Source organism: Cydia strobilella, chromosome 3, assembly GCF_947568885.1.
Source record: "Cydia strobilella chromosome 3, ilCydStro3.1, whole genome shotgun sequence".
Taxonomy (NCBI): Eukaryota; Metazoa; Arthropoda; class Insecta; order Lepidoptera; family Tortricidae; genus Cydia; species Cydia strobilella.
Window position 1 is genome coordinate 994,792 of NC_086043.1, and position 19,219 is coordinate 1,014,010.

A 19,219-nucleotide genomic window follows, 5' to 3' on the forward strand; every position below is an offset into this window, starting at 1 on the left:
CTAATTTAATTGCACTTTTAAAGCGAAACATTTTGTGTACATTGTTATAATTAATTTCACGAGATATTTTAACCTAATTCATTTGATTATTCAGTTCTAAGAGTGCCAAAGTCATCGGAAATCGTAATAAAAATGGCAATTTACAATTGTGTTCCATAACAGAACCCTTTGAAATGTTAAGGAGAATTATGGTAACCTGGCATGAAATTGTAATTTTGTGATCAATTTCTTTGACTTTTGCACTACATTAACACATTCACTGCCCCCAACGCACATGTGCGTTCACCGTCATACAAGTTTGTTCCTAGGCCACGCCCCCTGGCAGTAAATGCGTTAAAAGTATACTCTTTCTTTAGTATAGGTATCGGCACAAGTTACTCGAATGACTATTTCGCCTAAGACGGTAATCTGTTAAACAAATGCCATTGTTCCTTTTACGCGAGCGGTCGCCCATTGCGTACCATTGTCTCTAACAATGGCACGCGCCGTAGCACTGGCTGAGAAAGAAACAATGGCTTATGTTTAACAGATTAGACGTAAAAATCATTTGAGAAGATTCATACTATTGCTTCACCTCAACTCTCGTGCCGACATCTATGTTATGTATGTATCAGTTCTAAAACATCTAGACCGCAGTACCAGTGAGGCTAAAATTTTCTAGGAACGTGCATATTATCCAGATTTGGCCGCAATCATCTAAAAGCGAACTTAAATATTGTCATGTAATTACTAGGTCAGAGTATTAACCGATATTACTGGCATATGTATAATCGTATCACATAACTGAATAGAATGTAACAATACTAGTAACAAAACCATAGACATATATATTACTTCGTAAAGACCGGCCTTAGGAGCACTACGTATGGGTTACACCAGCGCGCTGTCGTGTGGCGAATTGCGCAGTGGAAAGCGTCGGTGTTCAGTCGGAATTGTATGCATACGCTTATACTTTGTTTACACCAATGGTGACGCCTTTCCACTGCGCAATTCGCAACACGACTGAGCACGCTGGTGTAACTAAGTGCGATTTTGACTCCAATGTATCGGCCCCATTCGTAGTGCTCGTAAGGCCGGTCTTTACGAAGTAATATATATATGTCTATGAACAAATCTGTAAGAAAATGTCTTCTTTTCTAAAGTTAAGAACGATGTTTTTTTTTATGTAAGCATAGACATAGTTAATAATATAGTACAGTCTAGTATTGCCTGTGGGGGTATTCAATACTCTCATGTTCTTAACTTTTTAGAAAATATTTAGAAAAAATACAGTGCTAGAACTATAACTTTGCGCTCCGACAATATTTTTTCTTTTAAAATCATTAAATCGATTCAGTAAAGCGTGAAGCGGCAACAGACAGACAGTTACTTTCGCATTTATAATATTAGTAGCAGTAAACACAGTTTAATCGAAATTAAACTATCGTGAGGCATATTTCAAAGTATTACGAATACGGTTTCACTCACTATTATTTTTATTCGCTTTTGGCGACATGTTTCGGATTCGTCGGGAATACTTCCTCAGGCACGAGTGTCCGCGGCGGCTGTACTCCGTGCACTGCCCGCGCCAGTTAATCGATGAACTTTACTGTATAGTAATTTAGCAACTGACTTGTAAATTGGCTTTATAAAATAAATGACTATGACTATGACTATTCATGTTACCATTTCAACTTGATATCATCCAAACCGCCAATTACTGATTATTATATATTGCCGAAGCAAATTTTTAATAACAGCACTGTAATTTTAATAATCCTTAAGTTAAGATTTCATGTTCAATCATAAGGCAAGAAACAAATAATCAAAAAATTGAGTAATTATGGAAATCTTGCCACTTTTTGACATTAGATGGTCATTAATCCACAATACATTGAAAGCTACAAGCGTACGTCGCGTTACAATTAAAGAAATTACTCGGAAATATATGGGAATTATTGGGGTACTTAGTGATTTGTAAATAAATATGATGTCGAGAGCCACTGTGGAATACTGAAAGTTGATAGAAAATGTTAACAACAAAAACAGATTAATAATAATATTAAATTTTCAAGAAAAATTAAGAATATTCTAATTTACCAACAAAACGCCTGATTTTACGATTTCAGTGATCATTTACGGAGGAAATATTTCATTTAACAAATATATCTAAGTTTAGACAATGACACTTTATTCAAAATGATAACTAATTCCCCGATAATTCCCACGTTTGGTAAATATAAAAATTATAAACAAAACTCAAGCAGACACAACATGATTAGTATAAATTAGTAACTTTTTAATTTCGTTATTGCTTATTAGTTTAGTCCACAGATAAAAGAATATTAAGACGCAATACAAGTAGATGGCGCTAAACAACGCCATACGTTTTGTGACAACTGTGAATGAATGAATTTTGCCAAACGTTTACGCTCGACAAACTTTTTACCATTCATTTTATACTCTGTCAAGCCATTTCCGTCAGTAAAAAAAAGGGCGGCAAAATTAAAAAAATGGGCGAAGGGTTATCGTCCCATACAAAATTTGAATTTCGCGCCTTTGTCTACTGACAAACTTGTTTGACCCGCTATAGCTGTCAACAATTTATTATTTATTTCGTAGTCAATAAAGTACAAAAAGGTGGACTTATGCCACAAGGCATTCTCTAGCCAATCATCAGCCCTAATTTATATATACTTACTGAAAGTTATGGTGGTACAATAAACCAATTTTATATTAAGCAAAAACGTACCATAAAGCTTAGAAATAAATTAAAATTGGGAAAAATCCACGGGCGAGGCTCAAACCCGCGACTCTGGATGAATAGGCCATCGCTCTGCCAACTGAGCTACCGAGACTTCACTCGACGACAGCTAATATTTCCACCATATGCACCCTTAGGGAGGCGTCTAGCGACATCTATCGTAACGTTATTACACATCTTATGGGCTAGTAATCCAGTCGCGAGTTCTAGCCTTGCGTAAGAGTGAAATTTTCCATTTTTAATTTATTTCTATGCTTTATGGTGGTACAATAATTTGAAAATACTTTGCGTCTTAATATTCTTTTGTGTATAGTTTACATTAATTTCACTGGCCATTATATACAACTTACGGCAAATGGATCAACCTAATCTAGGTACATTTATACGAAAATGCGTTGCTTTATTCAGTTGTAATCTTCAAGAAATTTATTTATAATTCTTACACAAAGCCTAAGGGATCCCGGTTACTTTTTATACAAAATACACCAACATGAAATTATAAGATGATAATACAATATTCGTTATGTACATACATTGTAAAACATCAATATGTACATTGATTTACAACAATTTTGTGTTTATACCTTGACTGTTTTGAGTTTAATATTATAAAGGAAAATATACATTGGTTATAATTACATACAACAAACGACTTTCGGATACTCCATAATAATACAACTGAAAAGAAAATCGCAGTAGTTACCAACTTATTAATTAGATTACAGTTAAGAAATTTCATTTCAAATCATCATACAATAAAACTATGAAAACGGATTATATCGCGTATATTGAATTTATAATACATCCCGACGTTTCGAACTCTTTACAGCGTTCGTGGTCAACGGGTGTCGGGATGTATTATAAATTCAATATACGCGATATAATCCGTTTTCATAGTTTTATTTCATGAGTAACTATCGCGGTAACCGAAGACAATATCATCATACAATGTTATATTGTTATACTAGCGACCCGCCCCGGCTTCGCACGTGTGCAATGGTTATGTATTATACATATAAACCTTCCTCTTGAATCACTCTATTTAAAAAAACCGCATCAAAATCCGTTGCGTAGTTTTAAAGATCTAAGCATACATAGGGACAGACAGACAGCAGGAAGCGACTGTTTTATACTATATAGTGATTATGAATTATAAGTATACATATACAATGGTAAATAATGATTTAAAAAAAAACATTGATAAAACTTTACAAGTCTCAATTATTTAATTTATGTTTTATCCCTTTCTTACAAATAGATAAGTCAAAATGACAGATTAAGACAAACGATTAACAGCTAATTGAGGCTTGTAACGCATTTATAACGCGATTAGACTTTACATTAACGAAACTTTTATTAAAATTAATTGAAAGTTTAAAGATTAACCTGACATCCGGTTCGAACGCCATCTTGATAGTAGCCTCGTGATTAATTCCTTTGTTTTTTGCTCATTAATATTGTTTAAAGTGTAATATCGATAGCTTTATTATACAATAATCTAATGTGGTAGTGTGCAGTGAATGGAGAATTAATCTCAAAGCGTGTTTAACCACCATTTTGGAGTCAACGGCCGGTAGTCCACGTGCTTCTCGTAAAATCCAGCTATCGGTTTTACGAGACAACTACAACAACCACCGAACAGCGTCGTGCTCTAAGAGCATTTATTTTGTTCCTACCCTTTGACGTGATTGGCTACGGGCAACACCGCCCTCAAGTCCATCAAGAAAAGAAAAGATTAACCTTTAGTTTAATTTATTAAATCAAGGAACAAGAGAATGTAATACTGCAAAGGATAACATTATTTAAAACCGTGTCTATCGCGAATTTATTCTTGTTACATTTATTTCCGACGATACGACAAAAATCTGTTGACCAGTGAAACCTGCGTAACGTAGGAAATAAAGGCACATAGGTAAATAAATTCGCGATAAACTCGGTTTTAAATGTGTTCAAAACGCGAAAGTTTCGAATATTATAATGTAAAGGATAACAGTCAAGATACAAATACGTCCAGCTTCATAGCGCAGGCGTGATAGTTATTACTTAAGTAATACACATATTGCGATCTCTCCTATCCACATTCAATTGATATAATATAATGCATTAAAAACTTCGAATTTCTACCATACTATCATACAAAATTGGAGGTACACATTTAAATTAATAAAAAATCTTTACTCTAAGTAATTTAAATAAACATACAAAAAAAATAAATCAATCGATACAACAAACCTCTAATTTAATTAAATAATGGAATAATTGATTTCTCATTTTTTTTTTTGTGAAAGTTCACAAACTATCTAATCACTGATGTGTCATCGGAGAGTTTCCTAAAATTGCGAAATTTCCACATGGAATTATTTCGGAACTTCTCATAATTTTATATGAGGAACCTCTAGCCGCCCAGAGGCTTATAAAAAGACCTTAAATTACATTGTATATCTAACCTTTATTTTGACAAATCAAAATTGCATTGTTCTTGGCATGTCTTGACCTGTGGGCGGCTATAAGATAAGGCTGCGTTTCCACCAGAGAGAATGCGTACCAAGGAATGTGTCTGTTAAGAACCAATAGAATCACTTCATTTATCTATCCTCGCTCAGCGCAGCCCTTTCTATTGATTCCTAACAAATACATCCCTCGCACATCTCTGGTGGTAACGCAGCCTAATACAATATTTTTATTTCTTGCGAAATTTCCCTTTTGCAGATTTTCGAAAACTCTCCGCATCGCACATCTGTATATCTAATAATTGAATAGTCCTCGCTGTTTTGGACAGTCTTGCATATCGCACCACACTGAGTGTTTATTACACGATGGGCCCGCGTTGGACACTGGTTTGAGAAATTACAAGATTCGACGGCACGGGCAGCGTACTTAAATTAAATGGCATCGAAATCCTCACCTGAAAAAAAAATTTGTATATCAGATTCTTGAGTTTTTCAGCATCACATTATTTTAATTTGTAACTAATCCATATCATGCCAGACTACTCGTCAGTCCAAAAACTACTTCTGGACATGTATGGGTAAATAAAAATATCACATACATACTTTTTTGTCTTTTTTGGACAAGTAATTGTATCAGGATTCAGGAGGAGAGAGGATAGGGGTACTTTTCAATATTGCTTCATAGCTAGCGTAGCTCCCCAAGATATAAGTCCATAACGTGAACAATAATTGTACATACGCACAGTAGCTGTCAGCTAATGTTAGTAGATTTACTGTGTCAGCCATATGTCCTGCAAGATAGGGAGGAAGGAAGTTTGGGACTGGCTCCTCTTCTCTTTATTACCACTACAACATCAAGTACTTCTTTAACTCAATTCAACTACGTCTACTTCCTCTTATGTCTTATGTGTGTGATTGTAACTTAATTGCTCTGAACTGAAGATAAATAGCTAGTACGTTATAACCCTTTACCGGGTGCCAGGGACATACATAACTATGTTATCGACAGTTTACGGAATACAATTACGTCAGGCAAGCTTAATTTTATCGCGCTTCGTTTTATTTTACATGTGAGTTCCCCAAAAAACTACTCCATATTAATTTTAAAAGTGTAACTATGCATAATAATAATAATAATAAGCCCCCAGGGCAGCTTGTGGCGAGCTGAATGGGAAGTGGCGTCCCTTTCGTCCCATACCCCCGAGAGTCGATCAGGCCCCTCCCTCCGGCTTGTCTTCATTGGCCGGCTGGAGTGAACACTGAGCAGGGGCCGCAGGACTTTCACCTCTGGCTTGCCTTTACCGGCCGTCCAGAGTGGGGTGTTAGAGCTATATGGTCGCAGGGTGGAAGTTAAATATGCATAAGACGCGAGTTGGCACCTCGTTCTATCCCGGGCTACTGTTAGCCAGTTTTTGCTGGATACTTTTATAATATCGTCCGTCCGACGTAATACATGAGAAATACGCATAGCATGTGTGATTTGTTGGGCATGTGTTAATAATATAGTTACCGTGGCAGCCGGGCCGCCTACTCCTGCGCTCATAACTTGTGGTTGCTGGTGAGCCACGTGAGCCCCTCGTACAGCCCGTCGCCGGTGGTGGCGCACGACGGCTGCACGTACCAATTGCGATCGCGGATACGTGTCAGGCCCAGTTTTTCTTGGATTTCGTGCGGCTTCATCGCTGGAATTGAGAATGGTTTGGTTATTAATAAATTATGTCGTAGGAAGACATGCTAATTGTCAATGGCGTAACTACATAAAGCCTACAATGATAAGAATTTACAAATTCCAGCCACTGTGTTTTGACGGCCTCTCGGTCAAATTGGGGCTCCTCTACGGCCGGTGACATTTTGCCAACTTTGCCACCCTATAGTCACAGGGCGGACACGCCATATATCAATAATCATATGTGTTTCTATGTGTGAACGACACGTCTGTACACGCGTCAAGCGTCATTGTGTAAGTTGCTAAAAATAGTACTGAACGGCCGGCAAACGGCCATCAATCTGCCTGCTGTCGACGAGGTAATAGAATCGGGGCGGGGCGGTGCGTGGCCGTTCTGTATGATAATACTATTATTTATTCTGTGCTATAGTTATGCCATTTCTAATAATAGGTAGTCCAGAAGGTCGTGATACCAGAAGATAAATCCGATGAAAATTGTAATCAATTGCCACTGATAACTGATTTAACTTTCGAAGAAATGGCGACTTGCCTCACTGAAATAGAAGCAGCTTTGAACTCTCGTCCTCTCACCCCATTTTTCGCCAGTCTCATCAGGTCCTACTAGTTGTCGAAAACGAGCATGGTGGCGCCGGTATAATGTTTGTTGTTGAAGAAGAAGAATATAATGTTGATGACTTACCGTCGGGCAAGTCTTGCTTATTGGCAAAGATGAGTATGATGGCGTCGCGCATTTCGCGGTCGTTGATGATCCGGTGAAGCTCTTGACGCGCCTCGTCGATGCGGTCGCGGTCCGCGCAGTCCACTACGAATATTAGACCCTGAGTGCCTGGAATTGACAAAAAAGAGTGTTGAATGTGCGTACGCATCTTATTAGATATCGCAATGCGCACAACGTGATTTTACCGACCTGATTACCGAACCGAATGATGCTTTTTGTTGGTAACAAACTGTTACCCAAGGACGCTTGCAACTCCAAGGGACTGGGTTGCTGACCCTTTTAAGTACACTCTTTGTTTTCAAGAACCCCACATTATAGTGTAAGGAAACACCAGAGCAGAGAGTTAATTACAACTTTCTACTGTCACTGGCGATACGCCCATCTCCTTTTTTTCGACCCCATTTCGGATGGCAAAATTCACGTTTGTAAGAATGCCATAATAGGAACACAAACATATTCTCCCTGTTTGAGATAGTTTAGAATTATTGACATAAAAAAGTAAGTAGTCTTATTTTTACTTAAAAATCACATATAGAATAAGTAATCCTACAAACTACACTACCCATAATATTACGACGGACACGAATACTATGAATAAGGTCAAGGCAATAATATATAAAAACATATATTGTACAGGCATTTCACGGATGATTTTAATCCTCTTACAATGTGAAAGAATGTAACAGCACGTATTGACCGGTCAGTTTTTAGTACCGACACAATTAACTGACCGATAAACCTTACTGCAACGAGTTAAGGTCTATAGTCAGTTAAGTTAGCGTGAGACGGCACGGTATGTTCACGAATAAGTGAATAAGGCGGTACAGTTAAATAATTAAGTTCTTAAACGGACGTGTATTAGGAGCGAAGCTGTTTAGAAGTGAAGGCTGGTGGCCTAATTCTGAATTCTATAGAGTGTTGTTTCGAGATCAGTCTCCAATAGTGTTGGGAAAATGCTAGTACTTCGATTCGTCTGCCCCAATTTGCTTTTGCATTTTACAAAGTACAGAAGCAGTAATTGGTTTGTAAATTAGTCACAGCTTGCTTTAGTCATTGACTTTACTTAACTAAATGACGGATTGGTTGGACCAATTATTGTTTTAGTATCTAAGATCTAAAAATAAGACGTCATTAAAAGAAACAGTCAAGCAACAAAAACTTTCGTAATAGAAAACTGTTTAACACACATGATATTTATTTATAGATGAGCGTTGTGCATCTAATCCGTTGATTTATTCAGAGCAGGTGCCGAGAATGAATCGAGGGAAGTGATACCAGGAAGTACAATTGCACTTGTTTATCACAATAGCATACGCTTAGAAGCTCTTGAAACATCAATCTCTCAATCGTATCTTGTCCTGCCCCCCGACGTCCCAAACGTTGAATTTGACGTTCTTATACGTGACCGTTTCCACGTTGAAACATTTTATATTTTTATATATTCTTACCTGTGTAGTAATGCCTCCAAAGCGGACGTATCTTGTCCTGCCCCCCGACGTCCCAAACGTTGAATTTGACGTTCTTATACGTGACCGTTTCCACGTTGAAACATTTTATATTTTTATATATTCTTACCTGTGTAGTAATGCCTCCAAAGCGGACGTATCTTGTCATGCCCCCCGACGTCCCAAACGTTGAATTTGACGTTCTTATACGTGACCGTTTCCACGTTGAAACATTTTATATTTTTATATATTCTTACCTGTGTAGTAATGCCTCCAAAGCGGACGTATCTTGTCCTGCCCCCCGACGTCCCAAACGTTGAATTTGACGTTCTTATACGTGACCGTTTCCACGTTGAAACCGACCGTGGGTATCGTTGTGACTGACTGACCTAATTTAAGTTTATATAAAATAGCTGAAGTGCATGTTAAGGATAAAATTTATGATTTTAAACATCTTCAAGGCCATGATGACCCAGTTACATATTTTTCATCACACTCGCTCAGTAAATGTGGAATTGCACGCAGGCTTAGCGGGAGTTATGAAGTTTCTAGTATTATAATCAATAGTTTTTTGTCTCTATACTTCATTTTTGTATCGCAAGTGTGATTAAAAACATTGTGTGTAACACGGGGCGTAATAATATTGCAAACTCGAGTCTATAAATCACTCCGGCAAGCCGTCGCGATTTAACTATACTCTCGTTTGCAATATTTAACTTACGCCCCATGTTGCACAATGTACTAATGTGTAAAGTTGTAGCAAAGATAGATATAACTCCGTAATAGATGGATACAGTCTAAGGAAAAAACGTGCCTCGAAAATCAAGAAAATTTGATTCTCGTTCAGAGGGCGCTACTAGTTTTAGCCTACAGTCGTATAAATGGCATTGACGGTTTCGTTTGTTATTTAACAATTTTAACGCATATCAGTGAAAGAACATGGGTCAAAATCATAAAAATAATTAATGCAAATAAAAAAAATCATTTATCTATATTTAAGTACATTCTATCGTATTTTTATAAATCTTCATTTTTAGTTTTAAAGTGTGTCGACAGATGGCAGTGAATTTACTGGGGTTACAAAATTTACTATGACAGTACCGCTCTAGTATAAGTTACTCTATGGTTGTAGGGAATTCATGTGTTTTTATTATTACTGTAACCTAAGGCTCACGGTGCTAGCTGTAGTACTTATTCAGTTTGATGAAATTTAAATCATATTCTATTATTTCTTTCGATTTTCAAACAAAACAAAATAAACTCTATTCCCTGCACTATAGGTTCAAATTTCAGTAGCAAATTTTGGATTTACATTTGTATAGATGGGCCGCAGGAATGTATAATGTAATATTACCCAAGTAGCACTGCGAAGGAACAATTCATCACTTCTGACATAAAAATCATATAAGATTAATTGAAGAAAAAAAAACATAACCTAAAGATAAAACACAAGCTAAATTAAAAACACCTTTTTGCAATAATTATTGACACTTGCAGTAGCGGGAAGAGATAATATGTAGATACATAATAATATTCATAATTTACTAAATTATATGATCCAAACATTAAATATGGCTGCCTTAATTAGTTGCCAAGCTTGCAATAACAATGGTACATAAATAACGATGATGTTTTCAAGGAAACATAATTAATTAAATTTGCAGTGTTTAAACTCTATTGACAAACGTTGAAATATTCTACTTTTTCAACCATTTTGTTAGCTTGATTGTGCATTTTTCATACTATCCTATCTTCAGTGCAAATAGATCTCGGATTTCGCTTTAGGAAGCTCGGCCGAATTTCACCATCCCAAACAAACGGAGTTTCGTTCTCATTTTAAAACTACGTGTTGGATTGTAATGAAACTTTGCACATACAATGGCATGAGATATATCTAGGTCTGTAATTAGTTTATATAGCTCTAGTATATAAAACAAACGAAATAGAGCAAAAACAAGCTTTGTATGAAAATATTAAATTCGCTGTATTTTTTTAACTATTGTATGTGAACCTACATAAACTAATTACAGACCTAGATATACCTTATCCTATTGTAAGTACAAAGTTTCAGAGCAATCTAGCTAGTCGTTCTAAAATGAGAGCGTAACTACGTTTGTATGGAGAACCGAGTTTGCTGGGGATTCTTAAGAAGTATTTACCCCACAATTGTCATTTTCCACGTAAAATACGAAACCCTAAAAAAGGTAAAATCATGCGCTTTAAAAAATTAAGGATCGCATGGATTGTAGTCCATAAGTGAAGCAAAAATAATTTGCCGTAGCAGCAACCGAAGTAAGTAAATGCAAGAAAGTGCTTATAAATAATTTTGAACACAGTGTTCGTAATTCACTGTATGTGCCTCAGGCTGAGTACAGGCACGACATGGGTAACACGGTAACACAAACAAATTACTAACCATCACACCGCTCAAACATTGCACACACATACGTGCACGAAACTGCAGTTGCAGTTGCATTGCAACCGAGCGTAAAATGACCCAGCGCGATCGCGTGCATATCACGACTGTATCACTGGGATAATTGCGCGGGTAAATGGGTCAGAGTATCGGGAAGTGCAATGGAATTTGAGTGTATATTGCTGACTTGAGCGATTGTACAGATGAAAATGATGCAGATGAGAGGTTAACTATTGTAATTTGTAATAGCAGTGGTATTTTACTCAAGTCTAAGAGCGCACTCGGCGTAGGACTACAGATTTACCTAATAGGCATAGTTAAGTCCCTACAATAATGCGTTATACAGGTATACATCATATGCGCTGAGGAACAACAACATGTCTCGTAATCAGTTTCGGTTGACAGTTAAGTGCTATTAGATATTCTGTGGATATAGGGTAGGCGACCTCAAGTTGCATAGATTCTGGATAGGTGACAGTGGATGATGGTGGCCAGCTACGGACTTCAGCGTATTGCTACAAAACGAGACGTGCTGTCGAAAAGTTTGTGCCATTATTTGAACCACGAAAACTGACTCCATAACTTCTGGTCATGACTATTTCTGAATTAATTGTAGCTAAAGCTTGCAGCAAAGTAATGTATATCTCGACTTCCGAAAGGTAAATTAATGTATAATGCAAACACGGAACGCTACCGGGCCAGGAAGCGTGGGCAAGCGGCCAAATAAAGAAGCATTTCTACATTACTCCGTACTTATTTACGGTACATATCTACTTAAGACATTTCGTTTTAGACTTTTCTAGCCACAAGATCGCCTTTACGTTCCCTATTCTACCTAGATAGTTTGTGTGCTTTATTTTATTTGACGCGCGCTCCGTTTACAGAGCGAAATGAATAGAATAAACGCAACGCATATGAAAAGTCACTACGTATACTCTGCGTTACGTTCTCGCTTCCAGGCCGTATTTACCGTTGTTTTTTTAATACAGGACGAGTAGACGAACCGCCTGATGGTAAGCAATCACCGTCACCCATGGATACTTGCAATACCAGAGGAATAAAATTGCAACAATTCCTATCTCCCGGCCGGCTTTAGATGGAAGTACGCTCTTTTCTTAAAGGTTTGAATGTCGTATAGGGTTAAGTCTGGAAATACTGCGGTTTAATCCACAGTTTAGCTTTGCGAGACATGAAGTTAGACCCTAGAGTTAACTTGTCCCTAAGGCCAAAAAAAGAGGGCATAACCAGGGGCAGCGACTGTCGAAACTTGCGGTGAATTTTAGTCGGTTATGTAGCGTCAAACTAAATCTTAATAAATCGCTGGCGAATTTGGTTCGTAACTTTTGATGAGGAGAGTTTCAAAGCTTACTTGCTCGAAGATATTATTTTTGCAAATACAATAAGAAACTAAATAATTCGTGTAAAAGGCGGGTCGAAAGTGGAAAACCTCTCAAGCTAGGGTTATGTAGGTTAGGTTAGGTATACGAGATAAGGCTTTCTTAGCTTACCTTGTCGTAAAATACGGCCAGCACGCGAGCGCCAAATGTGTGTAAAGAAACGAAGGATTACGATACATAGTAGCTTCGGTTAAAACGTTTTTTAAGAAAAGGGCTTGAAGAAAAGTTAAGCCGATTTTTCAAAGATCGCTTTCAAACGCTGAATATAAATGAAGTGTTTTTCCAACATGCCAAAGGCCCTTTTGGGTAGCTTAGTCAGAAATGTAAGGCAGTTATATAATTTCGCCCTCCGCCCTCCGAAAGCTAAAAATAACAAGAAAAAATATATGAACGATACAGTTACACGAAAACCCTAAGTAAGTTTAGGAACTTGAAACTTCTTAGAACAAGTTTTAATCTTAGGCCCGTACATAATCCCGTGGCATTAAACAAATATGTTGAGTCCTTGACTAAGACGAAGCGAATAAGCCTACCCAGTCTAAAATGTTTTTACTGGCTCGAGGTTGTTATTAAAACGGGCTATTTCTCTTGAGAAAACCAGAAGTGATTCTCCCGGGCATTAAGCTTTCCTAGCTATTAAAGGTTTAAGCGCCTTTAGTGCTTAACGTAAAGTAGTCGAGCTGAACATTGGATGTTGACTAAGGCCTTAAGTTTTGAAACTCCGGAACAGGATTTCAAATGGAAGTATAGGAAACGGCCCCCGTCACAGTACGAAACAAATGCTAGGAGGACGATGATAATGCCTTGATCACACGTACCGAATACAGTGGCGAGACAGCAAATTGGTACTAGGCCGAGAGAGTAGGGTATAAACACCAACAATACAGATTATGCCTAAAGTGTAGTACTGTTCAGGAGACCCTCTACTAAACAATCCAGACCTGATTCATATCAGGGCCATTTTATTTAACTGTACACTACACGTTTGAGCTGATGGCCGTGTTGCCAATGCTCCAAATAAATGAAAAAAAAAAAAAAAAAATTACACCACTTTCTTTTCAGATTTGGGAATAACTATTGTGTTTTTTCTTTTCAGAATGTCGAGCTCTTTCGGCCCTAATAGAACAAAAGTTTAGAATAAATTTAAAAGTGGAAAAATTACTGCCTTGGGTGAGACTTGAACTCACGGCCTCTGGATCACGGTTGAAGTCTCGCTCAAGGCAGTAATTTTTCCACTTTTAAATTTATTCTAAGCTTAATAGCATCGATCGCAGACGTTTCTGCTTGTTAAAAATTTATTTAGAACAAAAGTGTCGGTTGATTTTTATTTTTATTCCGTGACCATTTTTCATAGAAAGAAAAATAGTATGCAAATTTTGGGACACTTTCCTTTTCTCTTGTTAGGTTCGAAAGAGCTCATGATCCTAGGAGCCTAGCCAGAATGTCAATCGTTAGGGCCGTAGCGAACGAAACGCTATCTGTCTGTCGCACTTTACGGAAGAGTGATAGAGAGACATTACCGTTTCGTTTACAAGGTGATACATTCTGCGAGTGTGGAGTAACCCAAACAACAATACACATGAGACAGTGTTCTCTGTGCTCAACGATGTGCACTGAGGAAGATCTCCTGAGGGCCACACCCCGAGGGCTAGAAGTGGCAAAACATTGGCAGACAAAAATTTAGTTTAAGAAGTTTGATCCCTCTACACGAGCAAGAAGAAGACCGTTTCGTTTGCTACGGCGCAAACGATTGACGAGTGAAATCACTACATTTTCAAATAAATAAATAAAGTAAAACTTTGATTCCTGCTGCAAACCCTAGTGGAGGGGCGTTCATTTTAAGATTAGTTTTCGGGTATGTATGTTAGTTTTTGTAAAGGATACTAGTCTTTCCAGCTGCGTCGAGCCCCAGCATGAGTATCCTCATCTCCTTGTTGCCGAAGATCTTCGATAGTAGCTTCCCCATCTTGTGTTCGCCTCAGCCGCTCAACTGGAATTAGATGAAATAGAACGTTAAGTCCAGCGCTGACTTTAGGGTTAGCATCATGGAGACTGTATAAAGGAGCCAAATCTTTATGTATGAAAAGTGTCCATCAAAAAACAGTAATTAGGCGGCGCCACCATACACCGAAATACTACCAAAAACAACCTACGTAATTTGGTCGGGTTATTTGTTGCCTTATGTGCTGTATAAAGGAGCCAAATCTCTATGTATGAAAAGTGTCCATCAAAAAACAGTAATTAGGCGGCGCCACCATACACCGAAATACTACCAAAAACAACCTACGTAATTTGGTCGGGTTATTTGTTGCCTTATGTGGTTCATGTTATACTCATGTCCCAGAGCCTCTAGCGCCACCGGAGGGATTAGGAACTATTATTTAAAGCTTAACGCGGTCACTTTTACAACAATTCTACCATAAGAGATTGCGATCCTTTCTATACCATCCATAGTTAGCATTATGCTGAGGTGCAACCATTTCGTGGTAAACTTATATACTTTTTGTTTTAAATATAATTTTTCTTTGTAATAAGTTTGTATGAAATGTAGTTTACCATGAATAAATAAATTCTATTCTAATAACTAAACTTATATTAAGTATTTGCAGTTGGTTGGTTGGTTTGGTGTTCAACATTTTTTTTTTCATAGCCTATATTGTGTCTCACTGCTGGGCAAAGGCCTCCCCTGTCTTCCGCCACTCGTCACGGCTTTGTGCATTTATAATTTACACTTTTGTTTATGCGAATTGACGTCTTGCAATGACAAAGTATGCTAATGTCATCGTTAAAGGGCCCACTGACTATCAGTCCGCCGGACGATATCGGCCTGTCAGTTAGAACAAAAATTTGACACTTCCGAACAACTGACAGACCGATATCGTCCGGCGGACTGATAGTCAGTGGGCCCCTTTAGGTAAGTGAAATTTATATGAAAATATGAAGTTATATAATAAACACTCCCTCGCTTTATTTTATTCGGTGCAAGGTTAGCTTAAGTAAAACAGTTTCTACTACAATTAAGACGATGTATTACCACAGATTATATAATGGTATTATTTAATTATAAGTATGTGAGTGAATCAACTTTTTGACTGACAGTTTTGAGTGTCTCTGGAGTTACCAATAAATCGGGCTAGGTATATACCTACATTTCTGTTTATTAGGTTTAACAGTTGAGGCTTTGAATGTGTTATCATACACCATAAACTGAAATATGTTTCAGTGTTTGTTGTTATGCTTCGTAGAAGCCATTACCTGCTTAAAATGTATAATTTTACAACGAAGTTTAAAAGTTGTGGACAGATTTGTGTCGGTCAAAAAGTTGATTCGACCATGTACTGTCACAACCGACGTTTTTAAATATCATCTATCTTATACGTTAGGTGTAATGGCCATGTAAAAACTTCTTTAGGCGCGACTAGAGGGTACCTCAGATTTTTTTTCTGACGGAAGCAACGCTCAGCAGTGACACACGCACGAAGTGCCAACATAGCGATAAACGTCATCGTGAAAGAAGTTTTACTTCAATCGCGCGTAAAGATTACACGCACACACATTTTTTTTAAATATCTTGTAAAAAACATAATCCGAAATAATTTCTAAAACTTGACTTAGAAACTATTTTTTTTTTTCTGTGTTCTATTACGTAAGAATGTCTCGGGAGTCCGGGCAATCATTAGGTACATTAAACCGGCAGACTAATTCCAACTTATCTCGTTAAACTTGGGCCCGGCTTCCATCGATCTACCGCTTTCCACTTATTTTCTAGGTGCTTTCTAATGACATAAATGAGGTAGTTAGGAATAAGGTGTCAGTATATCTCTTAGGGGCCGATGTTTGAATTTCGACCTCTCGATTTCGTGTATTTCGTTCAATAATATCTTCACTACTAGGCGTTTAAATTCTACTAATACAATAGAAAACGAATGGTCAATACCACTAGATTCCAAATTTTTTATCAGTCGTATTTCAGAAATTATGATTTCGCCGTTTTCCACCGATTTTCGAGTGACGAAATCGAGCGATCGAAATTTAAAAAAAAACGACCCCCCCCCCTCCCTGGTGGGGTCTATATTGGGTCGCATAATAATTGATGGTCCTAATGTAATGTTACGCATAAAACTCATTTCGCATAAGTAATTGTAATTGTTCTGACACTATCTTTTTGGTAGTAGACAGTAATGACAAATGAGATTATGACAATAAATAACGCTTTCTCTGCTACTCCTATTTAATTCCATTAGACCATCCCGTCCGGTCATCTCTTCTCTCCCCCTTGACGTAAAGGACAGCGGACATATTAGAAATCGGTTCATAAGGCTAGTTATACACTACTACTTGACAATAATTGTAGTGTATAACTAGCCTTATGAACCGATTTTGCATGTACAACCAGCCTTAAAGTTTATAGTCTATGATTGTTCATTATTTTTAGTATGTGGGTATTTTTGCACTTTGTAATTTTTCCTCAGTCACCCGTTGACCACGAACGCTGTAAAGGGTTCGAAACGTCGGGATGTAGTATAAATTCAATATACGCGATATATTTCGTTTTCATAGTTTTATTTCAAGAACAGATATGTCTGAAAACTGTCGTACACCAGCGGTAGGACAAAAAAATACAGTCAAAGTAAACATTATGGTCCCATTTTACTTCAAGGTGTGAAAAGCCAAGTCCCAAATTATTTATCGTTACATATTACACATTTCAATTCACAACCTAAAGTACACTTCGTTATCCCCAATAGATCACTTATGGCAAATGTTCATATTAGGAGTTGTTAACATATTTCATAGGCCTTGGCCCAATACGCTATCGTTCAAACGCCAAATGTCGTAAGTTAATATGAGAATTGTAGTTGAATACGACTTTGTTATCCTTATTGGTATAATTTAGACGTAAGGCAATTGACACGGCCCGTTTGAGAAGTATCTTGGGATTCTTGGGATCTTAGGAATGATTATATATAAGGAAAATATCGGAATATTTGCTTCAAAGAGACCATATTCAGTAGACTGTGTGTTTTTCATTAGGTAAAAATACATGTTATTTATTTTGAGCGTTCGTTCGGACCAATTACATTTTCATTAGCAAATAACAAGAGTAAAAGTAGCGCACGCCTACGAAAATGTGGAGGGTTTGGAGTTTGTCATAATTATTAATTACAATGCCTGGTTTTCTTAGTTCTAATTACTTTCAAGAAAGAGATCGATGGTTGGAACCTTTTTATGTTTGCGCATTTCAAAGGGTCGGTATACTCTGGTATACTCTGGATAACTGTCTAATAAATTGAAAATTATGAGTTTCTGGCAATGCCATCTGATCTTCTCGCCGAGAGGTGAATGAAAGTTGAGGTTATTGAAATGAATCTAGCTTCTTACTAGAAATCATACTTGCTCTTCATAGTGAGTACCAGCTCATTATTAATTTTATTCACAATTTCTTGAAACATAACATATTATAGTGTGCAGTGATAGCCTAAAAAGACCGAAGCCTGTGCTAGTAACAAATCTTGTAACATACATTAAAATCATATTCGTGTGGGTGTCGTATTACTGCTCATTATGCTTTATAAGATTATTTGCCTAAAACAAGGTTAAAAAGATAACAATATTACCTATTGTCACAATTGTTACGTAAAATGCATATGGCTCGAGCGATAACATTACTGTCATACTTAGTAATAATATTACCTATATTGTCACAATTGTTACGTAATACATGTAAAATGCATAACATTACTGTCATACTTAGTAACAATATTACATATTGTCACAATTGTTACGTAAAATGCATACGGCTCGAGCGATAACATTACTGTCATACTTAGTAATAATATTACCTATATTGTCACAATTGTTACGTAATACATGTAAAATGCATACGACTCGAGCGATAACATTACTGTCATACTTAGTAACAATATTACCTATTGTCACAATTGTTACGTAAAATGCATACGGCTCGAGCGATAACATTACTGTCATACTTAGTAATAATTAGTTAATTACCAAGGAAATCCTCCATTGTTCAAACATCCCACGATCCACGCCTACCTTTAGTCCGATCAACGAGAGGAGTCGTTGCGTATGAAAATTCTGCTACCGTCAAACCATACAACTATATAATTCTGTACTACAAGTTTAGTCCACAAGTTCAGTATGTAATTATATATTAATACATTTTTTTTCTATTTTCATCTCAGTCATAACTATAAATAATACCTATACGTATAAGTAGGTTAAAATCGTTTTAAGATTGTATTACACTGCCGGGCTAGCACATGATTGGCGCGAGAGTATCTCGCCGCGACATAGACTACCCGTCCCCCTTTAATTCATACAGTTAGCAAAAGACGGGTA

At 37.1% G+C, this 19,219-nt stretch overlaps 1 protein-coding gene across 1 annotated transcript in view; it reads right to left on the bottom strand.

Moving 5' to 3' along the window:
• Positions 1-2,909: 2,909 nt before the first annotated feature.
• The window catches only part of LOC134755702 (ADP-ribosylation factor 6), a 105,702-nt gene continuing 89,392 nt past the window's right edge, over positions 2,910-19,219 (bottom strand). Inside the window, exons 3-7 of the mRNA XM_063692250.1 lie at positions 14,741-14,846; positions 9,301-9,456; positions 7,560-7,706; positions 6,704-6,875; positions 2,910-5,648 (exon numbers count right to left, since the gene is read on the bottom strand). Coding sequence (XP_063548320.1) covers positions 6,733-6,875; positions 7,560-7,706; positions 9,301-9,456; positions 14,741-14,822 — 528 coding nt within the window. The 5' untranslated portion in view covers positions 14,823-14,846 and the 3' untranslated portion in view covers positions 2,910-5,648; positions 6,704-6,732. The remainder of the gene's footprint in view (positions 5,649-6,703; positions 6,876-7,559; positions 7,707-9,300; positions 9,457-14,740; positions 14,847-19,219) is intronic.